Source organism: Pholis gunnellus (genome assembly GCF_910591455.1).
Source record: "Pholis gunnellus genome assembly, chromosome: 16".
Lineage (NCBI taxonomy): Eukaryota > Metazoa > Chordata > Actinopteri > Perciformes > Pholidae > Pholis > Pholis gunnellus.
The window spans coordinates 21926312-21950390 of NC_136543.1; the positions used below are offsets into that span (position 1 = coordinate 21926312).

The 24079-nt window shown below is 42.7% G+C and overlaps 3 protein-coding genes across 4 annotated transcripts; all 3 read left to right on the forward strand.

Moving 5' to 3' along the window:
- Nucleotides 1–845: 845 nt before the first annotated feature.
- On the forward strand, nucleotides 846–4788 carry mllt11 (MLLT11 transcription factor 7 cofactor). 2 transcript variants are annotated; one of them, XR_013767436.1, is made up of 4 exons: nucleotides 846–955; nucleotides 3376–3552; nucleotides 3855–4077; nucleotides 4725–4788. XR_013767436.1 is itself a non-coding variant. In XM_079175554.1 (3 exons), the coding sequence occupies exons 2-3, from the start codon at nucleotides 3388–3390 to the stop codon at nucleotides 3945–3947; spliced, it is 258 nt and encodes an 85-aa protein (XP_079031680.1). In that variant the 5' UTR covers nucleotides 846–955; nucleotides 3376–3387; the 3' UTR covers nucleotides 3948–4785. The 2 variants fall into 2 exon arrangements, 1 of the variants encoding a protein (XP_079031680.1); XM_079175554.1 differs by having other exon boundaries at nucleotides 3855–4785.
- Nucleotides 4789–5221: 433 nt separating this feature from the next.
- gabpb2a (GA binding protein transcription factor subunit beta 2a) lies at nucleotides 5222–14094 on the forward strand. The gene is made up of 8 exons (XM_079176048.1): nucleotides 5222–6599; nucleotides 7966–8073; nucleotides 8553–8720; nucleotides 9856–10050; nucleotides 10610–10775; nucleotides 10858–11034; nucleotides 11553–11671; nucleotides 12102–14094. Exons 2-8 carry the CDS (start codon nucleotides 7966–7968, stop codon nucleotides 12441–12443), a joined length of 1275 nt encoding a protein of 424 aa, XP_079032174.1. The 5' UTR covers nucleotides 5222–6599; the 3' UTR covers nucleotides 12444–14094.
- A 1240-nt stretch (nucleotides 14095–15334) lies between these two features.
- anp32e (acidic (leucine-rich) nuclear phosphoprotein 32 family, member E) lies at nucleotides 15335–23631 on the forward strand. Its single transcript, XM_079176258.1, has 7 exons — nucleotides 15335–15513; nucleotides 18441–18590; nucleotides 19009–19131; nucleotides 19331–19493; nucleotides 19644–19771; nucleotides 21045–21093; nucleotides 21182–23631. The coding sequence occupies exons 1-7, from the start codon at nucleotides 15460–15462 to the stop codon at nucleotides 21268–21270; spliced, it is 756 nt and encodes a 251-aa protein (XP_079032384.1). The 5' UTR covers nucleotides 15335–15459; the 3' UTR covers nucleotides 21271–23631.
- Nucleotides 23632–24079: the final 448 nt, after the last annotated feature.

Genomic DNA, 24079 nt, shown 5'->3' on the forward strand with positions numbered 1-24079 from the left:
TGTGTGTGTGTGTGAGTGTGTGTGTGTGAGTGTGTGAGTGTGTGTGTGTGTGTTTGAGAGTGTGTGTGAGAGTGTGTGAGTGTGTGTGAGAGTGTGTGAGTGTGTGCGTGAGTGTGTGAGTGTGTATGTGTGAGTGTGTGAGTGTGTGAGTGTGTGTGTGAGTGTGTGAGTGTGTGTGTGTGCGTGTGTGAGTGTGAGTGTGTGTGTGTGAGTGAGCCAGAAACATACCGGAAATTAGCACGTCTTTCAAAATAAATGTGTAACTTTTGAAGCTCAAACTAAGCATGTCTAAATATTGTTAATATCACAATAACAGTTAAATATCATATCACATATTCATGTATTAATCCATACATTTAACATATATACAAATATACACGTAGAACTGAAACATTTATTGATGTTATTTTTACTTCCTCTTTTTTAAATATGTTTTATTATTTCAGCTGTTATTTAAATTGTCTGCTCTTTTCCTTTTTTGTAAAACACTTTAAGGTGTTTTATAACGAAAGTTTATTGTTTTTATTATTATTATTATTACCTCATACTACATAATAAAGATGCTCTTTATATAATAATTTGGTTATTGCTCTGCTCTCCTTTAAACTGTTTCATAGTGAATATGTTTCATTATTTCAGGGACTACAGAATAAAATATTAACTTATGTTTAAGGTCACTTGAACAGGCTTTTTCTCTCTAATGTGTAAATATGTTTGAGTGTTTATTAAAAAAGAGAAATAAGTAAAAGCACTAACTTCCCAGGGCTTTTATTTTGGAAAGTCCAAACGGAAGCCCTGGTGTATATTCAGGTGAGCTTGACGCATGCGCAGAGCTCTTTTAAACCTGCAGCAACGGAGCAGCAGCATCTGAAGCGACAGAGGGGAAAGAGACAGAAGAACAAAGAAGAAGAAGAAACTCTCAGAAACCTTTTATTTTCTCACCGGAAACACGAAGGTAAACACACGTCACTCACGTTCCATCCCTTCATGTTGACCGACACGTTCCGTCAGAGGAACCTGCTGCTTATTAAACCCTTTAAAAAGACAAACGTCATGTTAAAATCTGAATATTTAACTTTACAATCTGAATATTTAACGTTACAATCTGAATATTTAAGGTTGATTTGATGTCAGTAACTCATCGTGTAAATTCGGCTTTAATCGGCTGCATCATCGGCGCGTGCATGAGCCAGAAGAAGCCGATGATGAGCCAACGCCTCTAAAACAACCAATCAATGAGATCAATACATCCCTCGGTTTGAACACGTAATCAATAACAGAAACAAATTAATATGAATCATAAATCATTGTGTCGTCGGTCATCATCAGAATGAGACTCTGGACCAACAGAATAAAGCAGAACGTTACATCCTCATTCAGGTGATGGTAGTCTGATGATGGTAGTCTGGTGATGGTAGTCTGATGATGGTAGTCTGTGAAGGTAGTCTGGTGATGGTAGTCAGGTGATGGTAGTCTGATGATGGTATAGTCTGTGAAGGTAGTCTGGTGATGGTAGTCTGTGAAGGTAGTCTGGTGATGGTATAGTCTGGTGAAGGTAGTCTGGTGATGGTATAGTCTGTGAAGGTAGTCTGGTGATGGTAGTCTGGTGAAGGTAGTCTGGTGATGGTATAGTCTGTGAAGGTAGTCTGTGAAGGTAGTCTGGTGATGGTAGTCTGGTGATGGTAGTCTGGTGATGGTAGTCTGGTGATGGTAGTCTGGTGATGGTAGTCTGTGAAGGTAGTCTGGTGATAGTAGTCTGGTGAAGGTAGTCTGGTGATGGTATAGTCTGTGAAGGTAGTCTGGTGAAGGTAGTCTGGTGATGGTATAGTCTGTGAAGGTAGTCTGTGAAGGTAGTCTGGTGATGGTAGTCTGGTGATGGTATAGTCTGTGAAGGTAGTCTGGTGAAGGTAGTCTGGTGATGGTAGTCTGGTGAAGGTAGTCTGTGAAGGTAGTCTGGTGATAGTAGTCTGGTGATGGTAGTCTGGTGATGGTAGTCTGTGAAGGTAGTCTGGTGATAGTAGTCTGTGAAGGTAGTCTGGTGATAGTAGTCTGGTGATGGTAGTCTGGTGATGGTAGTCTGGTGATGGTAGTCTGGTGATGGTAGTCTGGTGAAGGTAGTCTGGTGAAGGTAGTCTGATGATGGTAGTCTGGTGATGGTAGTCTGTGAAGGTAGTCTGTTGATGGTAGTCTGGTGATGGTAGTCTGTGAAGGTAGTCTGGTGATGGTAGTCTGGTGATGGTAGTCTGGTGATGGTAGTCTGTGAAGGTAGTCTGGTGATGGTAGTCTGGTGATGGTAGTCTGGTGAAGGTAGTCTGGTGAAGGTAGTCTGGTGATGGTAGTCTGGTGAAGGTAGTCTGGTGAAGGTAGTCTGGTGATGGTAGTCTGGTGATGGTAGTCTGGTGAAGGTAGTCTGATGATGGTAGTCTGGTGAAGGTAGTCTGGTGAAGGTAGTCTGATGATGGTAGTCTGGTGATGGTAGTCTGTGAAGGTAGTCTGTTGATGGTAGTCTGGTGATGGTAGTCTGTGAAGGTAGTCTGGTGATGGTAGTCTGGTGATGGTAGTCTGGTGAAGGTAGTCTGGTGAAGGTAGTCTGGTGATGGTAGTCTGGTGATGGTAGTCTGGTGAAGGTAGTCTGGTGATGGTAGTCTGGTGAAGGTAGTCTGGTGAAGGTAGTCTGGTGATGGTAGTCTGGTGAAGGTAGTCTGGTGAAGGTAGTCTGGTGATGGTAGTCTGGTGATGGTAGTCTGGTGAAGGTAGTCTGGTGATGGTAGTCTGGTGAAGGTAGTCTGGTGAAGGTAGTCTGGTGATGGTAGTCTGGTGATGGTAGTCTGGTGATGGTAGTCTGTGAAGGAACCATCAGGTTTATTTCAGTCCGCAGGGACATCATGACCCAGATTCTGTTTTAGACTCACTGGAAGAGTCTGAATATACTTATATATATATATATTTAAATGTTTGTGTGTATTTATAACAGTTATCATTAAAACATATAAGTATAAATATAGATTATATTATAATATATAACACGTTGATCTGATGGTCTGCTGCTTTAACTCTGAGGCGTTCAGGGCCTGTTGTATTTCTCATCTGTCTCCAACAGAAAGTCTGTTAGTTTAGTTTAAACTCGAGTCTCTTCATAAAAATAGAGTTGTGAGGTCTGTAAACACGTTGAAGACTAAAAATAAAACCAAGTTTAAAATAAACTGGAGATTTACTGACCTGACAGACAGACAGACAGACAGACAGACAGACAGACAGACAGACAGACAGACAGACAGACAGACAGACAGACAGACAGACAGACAGAGAGAGAGAGAGTCAGACGTCTGTGTTTTTATGTTTCGTGTTGTAAACTTCCCGTTTCTTTCCCTTCAGACTGAAACAACGATGCAGAAATCCAGAAGTCAGTACAACTCCTTCCTGTTCTGGAGGCAGCCAATCGCAGCCCTCGACCTGTCGGAGCTGGAGGACCTCGGCTTGAATGGCGCTCTGCCGGCCAATAGCATCAAAGGAAAGGACAAGTCCTCCACACTGAGGACTCAGAATGAGGAGGTGAGGCTAGTCCAGACTAGTCCAGACCGGTTCAGATCGATCTGTATCATTTTATTTCAACTTATTATGTTTTTATTTAACTAACCTTTAAGAAGTTCTAAATTCTGTGTTCTCTTCTTTTCTTTGCTCTTTAATAATCTGTCTGTCTGTCTGCCTGTCTCTCTCTCTATGTCTGTCTGTCTGTCTCTCACCCTCTCTGCCTGTCTGCCTGCCTGTCTGTCTGCCTGTCTGTCTGTCTGCCTGTCTCTCTGACTGTCTCTCACCCTGTCTGTCTGTCTGTCTGCCTGTCTGTCTGTCTGCAGGGTGAGATGACTGAGTTTTCGTCCTTTAATTATTGGAAAGCTCCGATCGCCGACGTGGACGCTCTGCTGGCCGACCTCAAGCTGCTGCTCTGAAACACATCACCTGACCTCTGACCTCTGACCCCAGATCAGCCCTATGTGACTGTTTCAGGAAGTCACCAAAATAAGAGCGTGGTTTTCACATTAAAAGCGAGCGGACAGAGGGCTGCAGAGACTGATCCTGGTTATTATTATTATTATTATATATCAACAGTGTGTTCATAACCAGGAGTTTGTATCCCAACGTGAGTCCAGCTTCATCCGTCTCTCTCCCTGTCTTAATTATAATTTAATAACTTTAATAACTATTAGAACTCCTCATGAAGCTGTTATCAATCAGAGAACAAATCCTTGATGCAACATAAACCCACTGATTAGAATAAAACCTGGTTTAGTTTTAAAGCTGGAAACAAACACACAGGACAGTTTATTTATTAAGAATAATAAACAGTTTCATAAATGTTTCATCTTTGAAATAAGGAGTCAAAGTGAGAGATGTAACATTTTATTAACATATAATAATTTAAATGTTAACAGCGTCCCTGAACTCACCGTGTGGTACAGATCCAGGTCACCTGACCTCAGACCTGAACCCAGACCTTCTGAGGTGGACAAAATACCAGAAACACTATTGATCTCTGATTCTCACCGATTGAACAAATGTTTTTCTGTCACATTAAGTTATTAATTAATCGGAGGTGATGTGTTCAAAGCCTCTGAGACTACAGTTTTTATCTGTTTCCATTCGTGCCTTTTTGTTTATCTCTGACTCTGAGCTATGACGTCATCTCATTGATTCATTTATTTATGTATTTCTCGTGTTTTTCTCAGCGGACATCACGGATCCACCAGAAGGAAAAACAACAGCTGATCTTATCAGAATGTAAACGCTGCCAACAATAAAAGATTATGTCTGATTTATGGATCACGTTCATCTTTATTATTTATAGGATTCACTTGTTTTAAACGTTTTATTTCACATGTTTCAAAAAGATCTTTAATTAATAAACCAACATAATAAAGTCAAATCTTTATTTAATCTTTATTTGCAGTTAAGTACAACAGTTTTCATTTTGGTCAAACATGAACAAATAATTATTTAAACAAATGTGTAAATAAAAATAAAATTCCACCCAAAACATATTTTAAAAAGGTTTAAAAAAACTATAATAAAATAAAATACAATAAACACAAGAGCTCTTATATTTAGGTAATTAAATAAAAAAAAAAATAGAAATTATACTCGTTTCTCCTCCACATTAATTCTATACTAAATACTTTATTGTAAAATATTCAAAATATTTTAAAAACCAAACGTAAATGCCAGGAGTTAAAATATACATAAATATATATATATACAAATATTCCAGATATAGTAGCTATAACATGTTTTCTGCTGATGAATTAATATATTCATATATTTTAAATATTGTTCAAAATGGCGGATACATGTATATAAACTCAGAAAGTTATTTTAAATGTTATTTATTAAAATATAATCTTATAACAACATGGAGGTCTGACCTCAGGTCCGCCTTCGTTTCTCCAGTTTCCCGCCATCGGACTGTGACTCCGCCGCTCACACTGACCTGAGGTCTGTTCCAGAGGAGGGGGGGACTACAGGCCCCGCCCACAGGGAGGTTAACTCACTCTTTCCTCCTCCGGTGTCGCGAGGCCGCCATTTTTGTACCAGAAAAAACAACAACTATTTTTAAAAAATCCTTCTCGACAGGTGAGCTACCTGATAATCAAGAATCACGTCAGAGGACGCAATCTCGCGAGAATCTACGAGAAAAAAGGTAAAACACGTTTTAATTTAACTTGCCAACAGCCTTCATGCACACAAGCTAACGGCTAACAGAAGCTAGCTGGTAAACACTAGCGTCAACGGAGACCGCACTTCCTGTCGGGATTTTCAGTAAAATATTCGGACTGACGAAATCTGTTTTTAAGACGTCACAAAATTATGAAAAGCGTTCTTTATCATCGAGTAGTCACATTTAAACATAGTAGGAGTTATTATGTGAAGTCGGAATATTTCTAGTTTACCTTTATTTTGTTTATTTAGCATATTTTATACAAACATGGTGACAAGTAGTTCTCTTGAATACTATGTTGAATACACTTATTGTAAGTCGCTTTGGATAAAAGCGTTTGCTAAATGACTGGAATGGAATGTAAACATACAGCACAAAGTGCTTCACTTTGAAAAACACAAACCACAAACCAGAATACAAAAAAATAAGAATAAAACTGAAATGTTAATCAATAAATACAAATTAAAATAATACAATTTAAAACAACTTTTGTCTGTATGTATATTATTTTAGTTGTGGATTTTGTACTTGTTTACTGTTTTATTACTTATTTATAATTGTTTTATTCTTTTTTTTTACTGTCTTATCTTACTCAACGCTCTTATGTTGAAGGCCACATCCATAACATCCGGTCCCTACTCCGGGGGTTGCTCGCTAACTTTCCGCCGTAAACAATACCCGAAGGAGCCCGTCGAGCTGCGGCGGTGCCACAATGTTCATGTTTTACTCTTTTTAAAAGAAAAGGTGTACACAATAACCGACCTATTTTTGTTCTAAACGCGGATTAACACGAGCGCAGAAAGACGCTTCAGACGCGGAGGGATTTGTTCGTGCTAACGTTAGCTTAGCAGAAGAACGTCTGCGGCTCGTATTAACAAACCTGCACGCGGTAAGTAGCTTCTTTTATCGTCTTTGATCGGAATACAAAAATGACGATTTATGTTCGTCTTCTGACGTGAAACTGTCTTTAAAATAATATTAATTTAAACGAGTTCTGCGAGGTGAGTGTCTCGTGAGCGGTTTAAGGGCGCGCGCTTGAAGAACGCTAGTTAACCGGATGTGGAAGTAGTTTTTTCTCCCGTGTGTAAAATAGGAAGATTTCTCTCTGACTTCCTCCGGAAAACCAACAACTTAATATCAAACGGTTTCCTGTCTGTCGCCGTTAATGTTTCGGTGCAGCGGGAGACGTTTTTTTAACAGTCGCCGTGGTAACTAACGGCTCGTGGAGACGTGGCACGTGGCGGACTCTTTCTCTCTGCCCGTGGAGAAGAGCAGTAAAATGGCTCCTCGGCCGCGGAGAGAAAATCCTCGTCCTGCTCCGTTGAGTCTCAATCACAACCGCTGTGAAGCGCTGCGGGGCCCATTATCGGACAGGCGGCGGTCCGGCTAACGTAGCTAACTTAGCTTAGCTTTAGCTCCTTTACACCAAAGAGAACCATTGTTTCCAGTTAAACCACGGCAACAAGCCCGTCAAATACATAACTGCAGCGACAATACTAGTACCACACTGTAGTAATACTCTGGCAAAAGTCCTAATACCACACTGTAGTAATACTCTGGTAAAAGTACTAATACCACACTGTAGTAATACTCAGGTAAAAGTACTAATGCCACACTGTAGTAATACTCTGGTAAAAGTACTAATACCACACTGTAGTAATACTGTGGTAAAAGTACTAATACCACACTGTAGTAATACTCAGGTAAAAGTACTAATACCATGCTGATATATATATATATATATATATATATATATATATATATATATATATGTCAGAGCTTTAGTGTCTTTGTAGATTCAGATTAATAATACAAAATGAAATCAACTAATACATTATGTTATTCATATATTAATAAGACTATTGTTCCCTGGAAGTTACTCACAAATATATATATAAAATAAATAAATGAAAAAGTTCCAGCTTGAACAGCTTTAACATTTAAGTGATGAACACATTCATCACTAGTTATAACCGATGATAATCATGATACTTTTACTTTGACATTAATACTTTTACTGAAGTGACGTATAAAGCAGCAGAAAATAAGTAAGTTACGAGTTCCACAAGAATGTACTCGAGTACAACACGTGAGTGGGTAAATGTACTCTGTTAGTTCAAGTACCCCAACAGGATAAATGTGATTAATTTGATGTTAAATTTACCATTAAAGTTAAATAAATGTGAAACTGAAAAGCAGAAGGTTTGTGTGTTTGAGATGCATTCAAGGACGCGTGTCTTTGCTGTGTTTGTCAGATGTCGCTGGTGGACCTCGGGAAGCGTCTGCTGGAGGCGGCTCGGAAAGGTCAAGACGATGAGGTCAGGAACCTGATGGCCAACGGAGCTCCGTTCACCACCGACTGGGTGAGTCTGACACACCGTCACATGACAGAGTAGAACCGTAACCAACGGATGTGTTGAGCTCACTTTAGAGGGTTTGAGAGAGAACATCTGTGACCTACTGTCACCTGTTAGCGGCTAACGGCTAACCGGTCACATTGGATGTTTACTAATGAGTGATGAGAAAAGCCAGTGTTCATCTCATGAACTCGACCCTTCAGCTAACGTTAACCATCACAGTAAATAAAGTTTCACTGACTCAGTAGAACTTGTGTTTCTAGTCTCTGATCATGTTTTATTGTAAACAACCAATCAGAGGAGAGCTAGTAACGTTAGCCGCACCGCTAACGGCTAACCAACAGAGGTTCACTTCAGTGAAATCATGATGCCTTCAGGCTCTGTTCAGTGAACATGAGTACTGGCTGAAGCTACATGAGGCCTTGAGCTGTAATAAAGCTGTAATTACATATAACACTAAAGGGTTAATTACCTGCGTCCTGTAGTTGGGGACGTCTCCGCTCCACCTGGCCGCTCAGCACGGTCACTACTCCACCGCCGACGTCCTGCTGAGAGCCGGCGTCAGCAGAGACGCTCGCACCAAAGTGGACCGCACGCCGCTGCACATGGCGGCCGCCGAGGGACACACGGTCATCGTGGAGCTGCTGGTCCGGGTGAGGACTCTTCATCTGGGTCTCTGTGTGGTTGTTTTGGGTTTCTCAGCCTCCGCTTTATTTATTTTACATAAAACATTCGATGTCAGTGAATTTAACTCCAGTTAAACTTAGTGTTCTACTTCTGAAATATGTGTGTTTTTTAATCCTTTAAAACGTTAAAATCTAATCATCGTTTAAAGACTGAAACCTAAAGAAAAAAGAATAGAAGCAGAACTGTTTATTGACGTGGTGACATAACAATAAACATATATTATATATATACTGAGAATGAGTTCATATATATATATAATATATATATATATATATATATATATAATATACATATATAATATATATATAATATAGAAGTTTATTGCATCAGTTGAAGTACAAAAAGGAAAAGTGCAAATTCATAAAGCTGCTACATTTTAATAAAAGTCTGAAACACACAAACAGACATTTAAAGCTTCTTTCTGATTATAAAACATAAACAAACATAAATATGTATTATTTGCAGTAGTGCTGGGCGGTATACCGGTTTTAATTTCCCATGTGATATGAATTTTTCACTCTTCAACAGGCAGCTAATTCTATTGTTGGCCGCTGAGAGCGCTGCGGTCAGAGCTAGCTGTCTAGAGTGTAATGAGGGACACTAGTGATGGTTATAACGTTATAACAACACTTAATAACACACAACTAACGCTCTTTAACAGAGCAAAACACCACCACACAACAGTCTGTGACACATAAACAATTTGTAACACTAATAATTGTACATTTATAAAATTACACCACCAAACTGCATGCTGGGTACAGCTAGCTAGCCCGCTAGCACAACAGTCTACATTATAGGAACAAACGAGCACAGCCTGTAGTAATCAAAGCCTTCATACACGATGACAGGAACATGTTGATACTCTATGAGCTCCTGAGAGGAGAGTGAACCACTATGAACCTATAAACACACAGTCAGGGGAAAATACCGTGAAACCACCAGAATCTTAAAAAATACCGTGATGCTAGTTTATGGTCATACCGCCCAGAACTAGCTCACAGAGCTAACGGTCAGAACATCACTCGTCTTCTTCTCTTGACTCGTCTTCTCTTGACTCGTCTTCTTCTTCTCTTGACTCTTCTTCTTCTCTCTGTTCAGAGCGGTGCTGACATTAATGCTAAAGACATGCTGAAGATGACGGCTCTTCACTGGGCGGCTCAACACACTCACCACTCCGTCGCTGAGACGCTCATCAAACACGGCGCTGACGTTCACGCTCTGAGCAAGTTCGACAAGACGCCGTTTGACATCGCGGTGGACGTCCAGAACACGGAGCTGATGCTGCTGCTGCAGGTGAGACCGCTCACCTCATGTCTCCATTTACTGGCTTTTATTTGTAGGTTTTAATCGATGTTGGTCTACAATAAGACACTTCAGTACAACTCGTCAGAGCTTCATTTCCTAAAGCTGCATTCTCTCTAATGTCCACCAGGGGGCGACTCCTCTGGTTGTATAGAAGTCTATGAGAAAATGACTCTACTTCTCTCTTGATTTATTACCTCAGTAAACATTGTAAACATGAGTTTATGGTCTCAATCTCTAGTTTCAAGTCTTCTTCAATACAGCATGATGTTCATTTAGTAAATGATGGTCCATTTAGAGTCACACAGACCATAAAGCAGGGGATGCTTTAGGGGCGGGGCTACACGGTGATTGACAGGTCTCTACCAGAGACGTATACGGCGTCTCTACGTCACTCCTCCTCAGTCCACATATGGTCACTTCCTGTTCACTGGTTGGAAAAAAACAAGATGGCGATGGACAAAAGGCTGAACTGGAGGCTTCAAAGCTCCACTTGTTCTAAACTGGAACCGGTTTAGTTCGGAGTCAAACGTAATCCTTTTGTCTTCAGGAGGGAATGCAGAACCAGGTGAACATGAACCAGGTGAACCTGAACCAGGTGAGCATGAACGTGGAGACCAGCACCACCAACCAGCCTCAGTTCATCATCCAGGGGATCCCGGGCATCCAGGGGGGGGTGGTGAACCTGGCCGAGCTGCTCAACAAAGCCAACGCAGGTTCGAATCCCCGACGGCACGGAAGATGAACCCGTTTCTTTATTCGGCGTCACGCTCACGCGTTAACACTCTGTTCCTTCAGGAGACTCGGAGGAAGCGATGGCCGCCAGCGCTCTGGACTCCAACATCCAGCATGCAACAGTGGTCAACGAGGGGGGTCAGAGGGTCATCACCATAGTAACGGACCAGCACGGCAACCTGCAGACCACGGGGGGGATGGCCCCCCCCTTCTTTGTTACCATGCAGCACGGACAGCAGAGTACGTGACCTCATGTACATATACACACATACATACACACACACAGCAGAGTACGTGACCTCATGTACATATACACACATATACACACACACACAGCAGAGTACGTGACCTCATGTACATATACACACATATACACACAGCAGAGTACGTGACCTCATGTACATATACACACATACATACACACACACACAGCAGAGTACGTGACCTCATGTACATATACACACACACACACACAGCAGAGTACGTGACCTCATGTACATATACACACACACACACACAGCAGAGTACGTGACCTCATGTACATATACACACACACACACACACAGCAGAGTACGTGACCTCATGTACATATACACACATATACACAGCAGAGTACGTGACCTCATGTACATATACACACACACACACAGCAGAGTACGTGACCTCATGTACATATACACACATATACACACACACACACAGCAGAGTACGTGACCTCATGTACATATACACACATTGTGTGTATTGATTGTCTCCAGTGTTGGCGGTGCCGGCTAACGCTGTGACGGAGGAGGTGGTGACGGAGGAGTCTCAGGCTCCGCCCACCAGGAAGAGGAAGCTGGAGATCACCAACAACCACAACGACTTAGGAGAGACGGTGAGAACATCTGGAAATACACACAATGAAACGTATTTATACTAAAGTGATCAGAGCGAGATGCTCCAAAGAGCTTCAAACGTTCATTTATGGACTTTATTATTGTTTCTGTGGTTTCACACATTCAACATGTTTCACATCAGCTTCTTTAGAAGAAACATAAACAACTGAATTATCTTTTTCATTATCGGAAACGTTTACATTTAATTTAAACTTATTGATCAAATATTCATGTTGGAGAGTTTCAGACATTAATTCTAAATATTATATTATTGACGTTAAAAGCCAGGTTTTAATGACGCTTCTCCTCCTCTTCCTTCTCCTTCTCCTCTTCCCTCGTCTCCCTCTTTTCCTTCTCCTCCTCCCTCTTCTTCTCCTCCTCCCTCTTCTTCTCCTCTTCCCTCGTCTCCCTCTTCTTCTCCTCCTCCAGGAGTTGCTGCAGAGGCAGCTGCAGGAGGCGAACAGGAAGGCTCAGGAGTACCGTCAGCAGCTGATGTGTAAGGAGCAGGAGGCGGAGGAGTACCGTGTGAAGCTGGAGGCCATGTCTCAGTCTCAGGCCAACAACGCCGCCGCCATCATCAGCGCCGCCGCCAACGCAGCCAGTCCGGAGGAGGTGGTGGGGGGGGAGGAGGACGAGGAGGAGGAGGCCGGCATGGTGGAGGAGGAGGGGGAGATGGTGGTGCTGCAGGAGGGAGGCATCATCATGGAGGGGGAGGAGGGTCAGGTGACTCTGGTGGAGACGGGGGGGGAGACGACGGAGGTCAGCTCCTAACAGAGGGGGGGACGCATCGAAACGGGAGGATTTCAAGTGTGCACCATTTTGAATCCCCAAAAGACAACATGGAGGAGGAACAAAATGGCTCCCTAGAACCAGATGACCATCGAAAACAAACTGAACAAACATGGCGGAGGAGTTTGGTCGTGCACCATTTTGAATCCCTGACAGATTCGATGACACTTCAGAGAGGAAACTAAACGGACAAAACATCGGAAGAGACTAAAACCAGAATGAACAAACATGGCGGAGGAGTTTGGTCGTGAGCCATTTTGAGTTCCCACTCTTAGATGAATGTCTTCTTCAGCGGGATGCAAAATGGCGGCTGCAGAAGTGAACGAAGCTGGATGAATGGATTGAAGAGATGGAGACCAACCGAGGAGGAAACCCGACAGCTTCTTCACTTCTCTTGTTTTAATCGCAATCTATAAAATCTAAATAACAGCATGGGGGGGGGGGCGGTCTTAAGGCAGCCATGTTTGTTCCCGGGACATCGCTTTAACGCACCATTTTGCTTCCCCAGGCTACCTTAAGATCACTAAACCTGATACAGCAGGAGTTCTTCCTTTAGTGGGGGGGTAAACCTTTCATGTCCCTGATGTTGTTCATCTGATGCCTTCATAACTCTAAAGGCTTGATAAATTGGGGTCACGTTAAGCTTGCACCATTTTGCTTCCCCAGCACAGACGACGGCATCTTTTTCTCCACTTTGGACACTAAATGAACTCTGAACGGCTTTCCTACTTCTCCAGTTTAATGTTGTTGTTTATAATCACTTTTGTTTTTCGGATCTGACGTCATCATGTTGAAGAACACGTTTCCCAAAGGGGATGCCAAATGGAGCCGTCTGTGAAGCAACGGGAAACATTTCTGGGGATAAATTCGCTCACAGTCTCAACAAGAGAATTAATGTCGGAACGTAGAAAACTCGTCTTCATTCCCGGACTGAACCAGATGTCATGAAGTCATCGTCAGGTGTCAACTGATCGTTTTCATGATCAAAGAATCTTTAATAAACTCGTAGTTTAGAAACATTCACATCAAAGAACCTGCGACTGGTTGATTTTGGAGCATTTTTTGATTAAAATAAGACAAATAACTATTAGAGCGATGGTTCTCTTTTAGCCTTTCATTACACATTTACATTCCTGCTTTTAGACTTCCTTCCTTCCAGCTGCTGTCGGTTTCTGAACATCTAAATATCGTTTTGTCTTTTGTTTAAAGTTAAGGTTTTGAGATTTATAACTTGTTAACTGTTGAGGTGAGTTCAAGGACGCACAGAACTTCCAGCTTCCTGTCTACGGTCAGTTCACTCAGACTGAACCGGCGGGTTGAACGTGCGACGCTTCACGTAGTCGAAGTGCTTCAGCTTCTCCACGAACATTCATAGAAAGCGTTGTTGTGTCTGGAAGGAAGGAAGCCGTCTGTCAGCGTGATCACTTCCTGTCAGCGTGATCACTTCCTGTCAGCTGATCGACTCCGCCTCCAGTTTGTTGAGTAGAGTTATTTTTTATAAAGCTCAGCTAAGCCGACCCTTTTTCTATGTACATATAAAGCTGTATTTTTGTAACTGTACCTGAATGCTTCACCGTGATGATGATGATGATGATGAAGATGGCTGCCTGCATTGTTAATCTGAAATATAAACACTTGCTTTTTTTGAACTCTTGTTGTGTTTTTGATGCTTTTAAACGGCGACACCTGAACTCAGCTCGAGGCGTTCAGGAACATGAGCTTAAAGTTGGAGAAAGTAACTCTGATTGTGTTTTTAAGATAAAACACAATACTCATCAGGACCAATAAATTGTTATTTTAACGGTGAAATTACACAAAGTTTGGCTCCAAAAACATTATTTGTATTTACTTCTTAAATGTTATTTGTGATGTTACAAATAACATTTAAGGAAATGGAGACAATTATAAATAAATTATAAATTCAACAAAAATAACATTTCAACAGTAAACTAATTAATTAATTCTGTTAAAGAGTGTCGACGGATCTAAAGATGTTTTTATTCAAATTTGTCTCAAACTTCTTTTTGTGACTGTTGGGGCTAAAATAAACTCGACTGAATTTACCGTCTGTTAATTCTAGTTATAATAGTTAAATATAATTATCATTTTTGATTTAATTATTAGTTTGTAATCTATATATTCATTTAAAGGTCACATGTCAGTAAGTGGACCTTGAGTTTAACTTCTTATTTTTTTACTTGTCAAACACTGAAAGACTTTTTTTCGACATCGGGAGTTTAAAAACAATCGTTGCGTGTTGAGTCGCTGCTCTGGAGCTTTCGATCGCACAGCACTGACTTCTTCGACAGAAAGCTTCATTAAATGGACCTTTTCTTTCTTACACTTCATTAGTGATGAATATATTTCAGTTAATCGCTTTATTGCTATTTTATTTCAATGGAATGATAATTATGATCTTAAAAGTCTTTACTGGTTATATTTCGTTTCATTGGTCTGAATCTAGAAGAAACTAAAATAAATAAATACATGTAGTTCAGTAAAAATCATATTTCAGTAGAAAGTAGCAGGAAACGGAAGTACTCAAGTAAAGTACTTGATTTGAATAAATGTACTTAGTTACTTTCCACCATTGAGTATTTTCTTTATATGTTCTCGGTATTCTGTGTTTTCTGTCTATTCTTTCATAAATGTGTGTCCACTGTTGTTTCGGACAATAAAGTTTGGATATTTCGTCATTTAAACGGATAAATATCGATTAATCTCGTGACATTGGACTACAGCTCCCATCAAGCGGCTACTGGGGATATTCCCGCCCAGTTGGTGGATTATGTCCGATCAGTTCTGAGTGACGTGTCCACCGACCAATCAGATGCGGTGGAGAGGGGGGAGGAGGGGGGGCATGGCTCGAGGTATCATGGAGGATCAGTTCATGGAGGATCAGTAGGCGAACTGTGGCCATCAGAGGAGAGCAGCGACCGCTCTGATCTCTGGGAGGTTTATCAACTGGTTCTCTCTAACCGCCGCATACGAGACAAACATGGACATGAAGAAGAGGATCACTCTGGAGCTCAGGAACCGGAGCCCGGCGGAGGTGAGCGTCTCTTTTATTTCTATTTTTTAATAACGTTTTTAAATGTATTGCCTGAAGTAGCACCCGGAGCCACCAGCCTGGACCCACCACCACGGAGCTCATCACATGGGGGTCCGCTTACAACCCGAACGACCGAACTTGCTCGCGGGCTCACACAACCCGCGAGCAAGTTGGGTCGTTGTTATCGTTGTAATCGATCAGTTTGATCAATTACCGGCTGGATGTGGAAGCATCTCCGTCCTCCTATCTAGCAACTCAGTGTAACTGTTCAAATCCCACCGGAGCCCCCGAACAGTTACCGTTAAACTGTGTATCTCGACGGGGACTCGCGACGTGCGGGGTTTTAACTTTTTAATCATCGGTCACCGGGGGGGGAGCTCCGGGAGTTAACACGACACGACGATAACGGTTAAAACCTACTCAACATACGGGTACTTAGGAACGGTTAAAAACTACTCAACATACGGGTACTTGGTGTGCATAGAGCGGGAGTTTATCGGAGGCGCTCGCGGCTTCGTCTCGACCTTTTTTAGAACAACGACGTCGGTTTGAAACAGCGGACATTTTAAGAACCAACGGCTTAAGACTTCGACGGAAACGTCTCGTCTCCGGACGTTTTATTCTGTTATAAATCAAACTCATCTTCGTTAAATTCGGTTTTAAACTAAATGTAAGGTCTTTTTCAAAGACTTTTCGTCGACATGTCCCCGGTGCTCGGTAGCGGATCTCCGGTCACGGAGACATTTTGAGTGAGCGAGCTCGTGCTCGACGTGTAACGCATGTAACGCGTTACCGATTTATCGTTACCGAGAGCGGATTAACAAGCGTTTCGATGGAGGAGGTTTTTTCTCAGTTTTAACGCTAAATATCGACATGTTTTATGTTCCACTATCGTTTAAAATACGTTACACTGCTGTAACGTGATTACCGAGTAACGAAGTGTGTGTGACAGCGTCGTAACGAATCAAAATGGCGTTACTCGACGAGGCTTTAACGTAAAACGGATTAACGTCTTCATGGGTTGTTTGTTCCCGTTTAAATGAACGTAGCACCGAGAACAGACCGAATATTAAGAGCAGGAATATGTAATAAATGTTAATAAAACTGTGTGTGTGATTAAGTTATATAACCGGACTGCAAACCGACCGCCTTCCGTTAAAACACACACACACACACACACACACACACACCGTTCAGACTTAATTCAAACTGAATTTTACAAAGTCAATTTACTGGTGTCATGTTTATGGGGGGTGACAGATGGTGGGGGGGGTGGGGGGGGGGGGGGGGGGGGGGGGGGGGCTCAGCAGACACACACATACTGTGCATGTAGATTATAGTAGGTTAACCCCCCCACACACACACACTGCATGTAGATTATAGTAGGTTACCCCCCCCCCCCCCCCCCCCCCCCCCCCCCACACACACACACACACACACACACAGTGTGACGGTGTCTCTGGTCGGCCTGCAGGCTGAAGCTGAAACACTGAGTTACATAAGAAGAACCAGAAGGAACTCTGGGAAATAAAAGCAGCCACAAAGTCCTCCATGATCCAGTTTATTTATGAACATATATAATATTATTATTCCATATCGCTGAAACAGTAGAGAGGAAAGGAAACGAGGCCACAGGAAAGAAACAAGGCCACTGTTTACTGATGAATATGTTTTTATTCCAGCTTCTCTAATGTGACTTTGTTTTATGATGATAAACTGAATATCTTTTGAGTTTCTAGCTGTTGGTTGAAGAGAATAAAGAAGTTAAAGATGCCACTATAGTTATTATTATAGTTATCATTATAATTGTCGTTGTTATTATTGGTGTTGTTAGAGTTATTATTATTATTATCATAGGTGTTATTATAGGTGTTATAGTTGTTGTTATTGTTATTATAGGTGTTATAGTTGTTGTTATAGGTGTTATAGTTGTTGTTGTTGTTATTATAGGCGTTATAGTTGTTGTTATTATAGTTGTTGTTATTATAGGTGTTATAGTTGTTATTGTTATTATAGTTATTGTTATAGGTGTTAGTTGTTGTTGTTATAGTTGTTGTTATTATAGTTGTTGTTATTATAGGTGTTATAGTTGTTGTTGTTATTATAGTTATTGTTATAGGTGTTAGTTGTTGTTGTTATAGTTGTTGTTATTATAGGTGTTATAGTTGTTATTGTTATTATAGTTATTGTTATAGGTGTTAGTTGTTGTTGTTATAGTTGTTGTTATTATAGTTGTTGTTATAGGTGTTATAGTTGTTGTTATTATAGTTGTTGTTATAGGTGTTATAGTTGTTGTTGTTATTATAGTTGTTATAGTTGTTGTTATTATAGTTGTTATTGTTATTATAGTTATTGTTATAGGTGTTAGTTGTTGTTGTTATAGTTGTTGTTATTATAGGCGTTATAGTTGTTGTTATAGTTGTTATTGTTATTATAGGTGTTATAGTTGTTGTTATAGTTGTTGTTGTTATTATAGGTGTTACTGCCTCTACAGTCTGTAAATGAATCAGCTGATCAATGATTCTGATGGATTAGCTGGTTTGGTCTCCGTGGAGACGAGGCGGGACTTCTGATTGGAGGGACGCCTGTCAATCAAGACCAACATGTCCTGATTGACGGGCGTCTGCTCTATGAATTAATTAAACTCCTGTTACTGACATTTAAATCATGGATTCATTTGTCACTTTTCTCCATCAATCAATCAGACGTTAAATACTGAATAAAGCCGTGAATGTTCCCTTCAGAGGCCGAGAGGCCTTTAATAGATCACTTTACCTCCAGACTAGGAGCCTCTAGTGGACGGGAGAGGAACAGATCCACCCTGAGCCAGAGAACGGAAAGCAACTCTTTGTATGGAGTCTGGTGGAGCGTCTCTAAACAGTACTGACCTGTCTGCCTGTCTGTCTGTCTGCCTGTCTGCCTGTCAGATTGTAGAGCTGGTGGTTGATAACAGTCGCTCTGCAGACGGAGAGGTTGAAGGTCTGACGGACGCCCTCACGGAGCTCGAGTTCCTCAGTATGGTCAACGTGGGTCTGAGCTCGCTGGCTAAGCTGCCCTCACTGCCCAAACTACACAAGGTAACACACACACACACACACACACACACTATCACTGTGTGACCTCCACTTCCTGATGACGTCATCGTCTCTGATGTCCGTCCAGAATAAAAGTCCTTAAATCACAGAACTGCACTGAGAATCTTCATGTTTGAGGTTTTCTTCAGTCTCACATTAATCAGATCTTCATATTTATTCACTGTAAACAGCAGCTGATAATAAATACTTCTGCAGACTTTACCTGCAGAATATTTGATTAAATGTCCACAAATATGGACTAAAACAAGAGATATCGGTTCATAAATAAGTATGTAGATGCTAACATGTTAGCATCTATCAGATTAGCCAAAATGTTTTTGACTTCCTCCATTTTCACAGTGCGTAGCTGCGTAGCGTAGCCGCGTAGCGTTCATGGACAGTCTGACTCTTGTGTTCTCAGTTGGAGCTCAGTGACAACAACCTGTCTGGTTCTCTGGAGACGCTCTCAGAGAAATGTCCCAACCTGACGTACCTCAACCTGAGCGGGAACAAGATCAAAGAGCTGAGCAACGTGGAGGCTCTGGTACACACACACACACACACACACACACACACACACAGCTGTTCACCGCTCGCTGCCCGGTTCTTGTGTTAAAAATGTGTTAAAGTGTGTTAAAAACATTTAGGATCTTAATAAATAAAATAAAGGAAGAGAAGACGAATGATTTTCACAATAAAATCCTCCATGGAAACCAGCGCTAACACGTCGTCTCCTGCTGCAGCAAAACCTGAAGAGCCTTCAGAGTCTGGACCTGTTCAACTGTGAGATCACGTCTCTGGAGGACTACAGGGAGAGCGTGTTCGAGCTGCTGCCTCAGGTGACCTACCTGGACGGCTTCGACCAGGAGGACAACGAGGCGCCCGACAGCGAGGCCGACGACGAAGGTGTGTGTGTGTGTGTGTGTGTGTGTGTGTGTGTGTGTGTGTGTGTGTGTGTGTGTGTGTGTGTGTGTGTGTGTGTGTGTGTGTGTGTGTGTGTGTGTGTGTGTGTGTGTGTGTGTGTGTGGGGTCTGATCTCGGCCTCTGTGTCTACAGACGAGGACGGAGAGGACGGGGCGGCACCGACCAGAGACTTCGACGAAGAGGATGATGAAGACGAGGACGAGGACGGCTCAGAGGGAGGAGAGGTGGGGCTGAGCTTCCAGGTGAACCGGAACACTCAGGTGAGCAACTGAGGCTCCCATGATGCACTAGGGGTGGGGGAAAAAAAATCCATACAGCATAGTATCGCGATACTTTGCGTGGCAATATTGTATCGATACACGGAAGCCAAGTATCGATCTTTTATTCTATAAACTTTTTGGTACTAGAAAAATAAAACCAATTGCTTTTTCAGTCCACTAGATGGCGCTGAGTTGTTTTCTGGTGAGGTCAGCAGAGGTCATGGGTCAGTGAGATTGGTAGCAAGTTGGTCAAAACAAAGAGAGACATCGATCGGAGAAAGAAATCAGAAATGTGGCGTCCGTGTGTGAATCAGACGTCTATTATTTGGATTTTTATTTAACGGAAGGCCGTCGCGGCGTTTCTTTCACCGACACAGCCGTGCCCAAACTCTACAGAGATGAACGCCGCGCGAATCGCGTCATTCGTGCCGCCGGTCTCTCCGGGGACTATTTGTGTTCATTCGCGTGAATCGTGCCGGAGAGGGGGCGTGGCTTATCGCCCTGAAAGCTGTTCAACTGTCCGCCATCAACCGTAGAAAAATAACCTCTATTTCTGCTCAGTACGTGTTGTGGAAGTCCAGATATCACGGGGAACTAAACGCCGTCATGTCTGGTTCAGAACATAGTCCAGAGGAGCTCCGTGGATTTCATCGAGCTCACTGTGTCTAGAGCCACACGTCTGTTTACTACAGCTGTATGAACACACAATACACTGATTTGGCTGTGATTTAACGGCAATAAACCGACAAAAAGGGACTCCGAAATAACTCCGTAATGATGCTGATTTGTACTTGTTTTCTCAATGAAGCTCGGATCGATCGGTGCTAGGCTATGCTAACATTGTAGCAGCTCCATCAACACTCAACATAACGTCATCTAGACGTAAATACGCAGCGTCTCTTCATCGTGTGCACCGTGTGCTGCAGGTGAAGTGTTTCGGGGTTAAATCAGCCGACAGCAGCCGGTTCATGAGGAGAGAGCAGCGCATGACTGGCTCTCTGCCTCCACACATCTCAGGTTATACCAGTTATATAACTCTTATATCGTACTTATAGAAGTTATAGACACATTTGCATTCAGTTCAGTTTGTCAGGTGCAGCATTGATGTCAGTGTCGGTCGGTCTGCTTGATAATCACATTTTGCTGCAATAACAATGATTGAAGTGAGACGAACTTATTAGATCAAACATGTTGACACAGTTTTCCTTTGGGGACGTCATTTGAAGTTGAAAAAAGGTAATAAATTGACCGAAGAAACTCTTCTTCCTCTCAGGACGACGACGACGACGATGATGATGACGAATTTGGTGAGGAAGAAGAAGGTGAGTGAGGAGTCATTCTGATGTTTGATTGGTCACAATCCCGTCGCTCCCCTCTGATTGGCTGTCTGTCTCTCTGTCGCTCTCTCAGAGGATCAGGCCGGCGTTCAGGGAGAGAAGAGGAAGCGAGAGGTGGACGACGAAGGCGAGGATGACGAGGACGATGATGAAGACGACTAGTCCTGGTCCTGGTCTGTGTGTCCTGTTTCTGTCCTCCAGCGCAGAGACAGACAACAGGACCGAGTGTCTCCGCTAGTCTCCTTCAGTCTTTATTTTTAGATAATATATAAGAAGATTTTTATCAGAACTTCAACCTCAAGAGTCCACGTGTTTCCCTTTAAAGACCTGGTCCAGGATCAGTCTGTCCGGTTTAGTCCGTCCCCCTTCTCCACATCCTGAACCTGATCCTCGTCCAAACGGTCTCACTGGCAAAGAATCCACCAGCCGAAAAAGACAAAACTGCGAAAAAGGTCCCGCCCCTCCGCGGACTGACTTCCTGTCAGCAACGATGTTTCAGAATGATGTCACTTCCTGTCTCCACCATCAGCTGGTGTCCTAAAGAGCCTCCTGACGGAGTCCAGGTCCTAGTACAAGACTTGTCTCTTTAGACATAAAGAAACCGGAGGCGCCAACCGGACTGATCCAGATCAGACGAATCCAGAACAAATCTGAATCAGGACCGCTTGGTCCAGGTCTAGGAGATGTCTTGAGACCTGCCGTCTCAGACCGCAACCCAAGTCTTGATCCACCCGTCATAGATGATCTCAGTGAACCAGGATCCGGAGCTTCAACAACAGGAAGTGAAGAGCTCATCAGGTCTCCAGGAGCTTCAGACCGGAACCACAATCCAGTCCGATCCACCTTTTTTTTTTTTTAAAGAATCACCAGAACCGGTTCTTCCTGCAGCCATATCTGGTTCTGGACTCTAACAGGGTGGGCGGGGCCTCAGTGAGTCCAATCAGGGACGGCCCAACGTCTTCAGGATCTTCTGTCCCGTTCTGAACCTTCTAGTCTCTGAACTGATCACATTAGAAACATGCAGACCTGGTGTAGCTCAGGTCCACGTACCCCCCAGTGTGTGTGTGGTTTGTTCTGGGGGGACTTTAGTTCTGTTTGTTTTTCTTTGGAGCGACTTGTTTGTTTTGTTTTTGTCCCTGAACGCAACGGAGTCTCCTGAGGATAATGTTGGCGTCACGGGAGACCCTGAACGCCTCGTATCGATTTAACGTTTCACGTTTTGTGTTTTAAATAATGAGCGTAAATAAGAAACCGTTTGCTTTCAGTCGGGACGCGTCCGGCGCTCTCCGTCCCCGACCCTCCGTTAGTGGACTTCCTGTCTTATTTAACCATGAAGAACAGCGGTCGCTTTTCTCTGACTGAATACGTAAAAAAGGTCGAAATCCAACGTATTCTCTGTTTTTTACCTAAAATAATCGTCAAACGTCAACATTTCTTCCCGGAGACTCGGCTGCTCGTCCTCGGCCCCGTGGTGCGTTCAGGTGCTCCTCGAGTCCGCAGATACAAACGCCCGAATACTCAAACTCAGATTCTGTCCAATCACATTTCACCCTGTTGGTCGCACGACCCATGCGAGCTGGCAGGGATCACCTGAACGCACCGCTGCAGTGGATTATGGGATACTAAAGGGGGCGGGGCCTGAAACGTCTGATTCAGGTGTCGCTGCTCTGCGTGGGATTCTGCAGCTTCTTACTTCCTCTAATCGTGTTTCAGGAGATCGAACCCGACAGGAAGTGAACCATCAGATTATGATCTTTATGGTCGTTGATCTCCTGATGAGTCGCGTTTAATTCTGAAGAAGCTCAACTTTGACTTTTAACTAAACTGCTGTGAAGTTTGAGTTTTACACTCTTAAAAACACAACGCACCGCTTTTAGATTCTCACGGCTGAAGCCGGTTGAAGTAGTACTGCAATACTTCAACGTACAAGTACACACATCACGTGTGTATTTAACCTCTTCATAATATATAATTAGATTTAATCATCTTTAAACTCTGAAACAAACACTTTTACATCCGTTGACACAGTTAGAAGTGACAGCAGCTCGACCAATCGGAGCCCTGTGGGCAGCTAGGGGCGGGGCTTGTGTGTGTTAGCGTAGATGCTACGGTAGCATCAGTTCCATCAGGTCATTCAAACACCGAACGTTTTTATTGGTTCTCCTTCTGGCTGCTGTAAGTTTGACAGCTGGTTCATCCAATCACCTGCAGCGGTCCTTAAAGTGTGCGTGTTGTGTTTCAGGAGTGTAGGAGGTCAAAGGTCGCGTCGGTCACTTTGAACCGCTTTTAAGGCAATATTGTAAATAGACTCTCGGCTCAGTTTCAGGTTTGTTTTTATTTTGTAATGAATTTAAATCATTTTACAGATGTTTTGTTTGTTTTTTTGCAGCGAGGTGATAGTTGACCCCCGTCTTTTACCTGTGACCCCGCCCCTCTCTTCTGGGGGGGGGGGGGGCCTGTGTTTGACTCTGTGTGATGTAACTAAACATATTGAGGGGTTTTAAATAAAAAACTAAAGGAACAGGAAGTTGTGTTTTTAAGGAGAAGTTTGGGAGTAATCAAATAAAGAGGAGGAGCTCTGAGGAGGAGGCGGAGTCTCACCGGACGCGGTGTGAGCCTGTGAGGCGAGCAGCAGGGTTCAAAAACCCTGGACTCTACAGGTGAGTCAGCAGGTGAGTCTGAAACATGAACCAGTTTTATCAAAGTAACTACATCTACAGTTTAGTTTATTTAGTTACGAATTTAACCTGTAAAAACATTTACACAGAAATGTGAATTATGTTGATTTATATTAACAGCTGTTTGTGTGGCGTCTCTTCCTGTTTCCTTCACCTACATTCCCCTGGGTCCTAAGTCCCTCCATGTACAGCTTCTTATGACCTCTATGTACCAACGTACATTTATAACAAACACCACACATATTACGCTAATCAGCGTAGCATAGTGTCTGACCAACATACCAACAAATAAA

Excerpts from the sequence above, each read along its gene's own strand:
- mllt11 (XM_079175554.1), top strand. The coding sequence starts at position 3,388 with ATGCAGAAATCCAGAAGTCAGTACAACTCCTTCCTGTTCTGGAGGCAG. Across the intron at positions 3,553-3,854 it reads TGAGGACTCAGAATGAGGAG|GGTGAGATGACTGAGTTTTC; the intron begins GTGAGGCTAGTC and ends GTCTGTCTGCAG.
- gabpb2a (XM_079176048.1), top strand. The coding sequence starts at position 7,966 with ATGTCGCTGGTGGACCTCGGGAAGCGTCTGCTGGAGGCGGCTCGGAAA. Across the intron at positions 8,074-8,552 it reads CTCCGTTCACCACCGACTGG|TTGGGGACGTCTCCGCTCCA; the intron begins GTGAGTCTGACA and ends TGCGTCCTGTAG. Across the intron at positions 8,721-9,855 it reads TCGTGGAGCTGCTGGTCCGG|AGCGGTGCTGACATTAATGC; the intron begins GTGAGGACTCTT and ends CTCTCTGTTCAG.
- anp32e (XM_079176258.1), top strand. The coding sequence starts at position 15,460 with ATGGACATGAAGAAGAGGATCACTCTGGAGCTCAGGAACCGGAGCCCG. Across the intron at positions 19,772-21,044 it reads AGGTGAACCGGAACACTCAG|GACGACGACGACGACGATGA; the intron begins GTGAGCAACTGA and ends TCTTCCTCTCAG. Across the intron at positions 21,094-21,181 it reads ATTTGGTGAGGAAGAAGAAG|AGGATCAGGCCGGCGTTCAG; the intron begins GTGAGTGAGGAG and ends TCGCTCTCTCAG.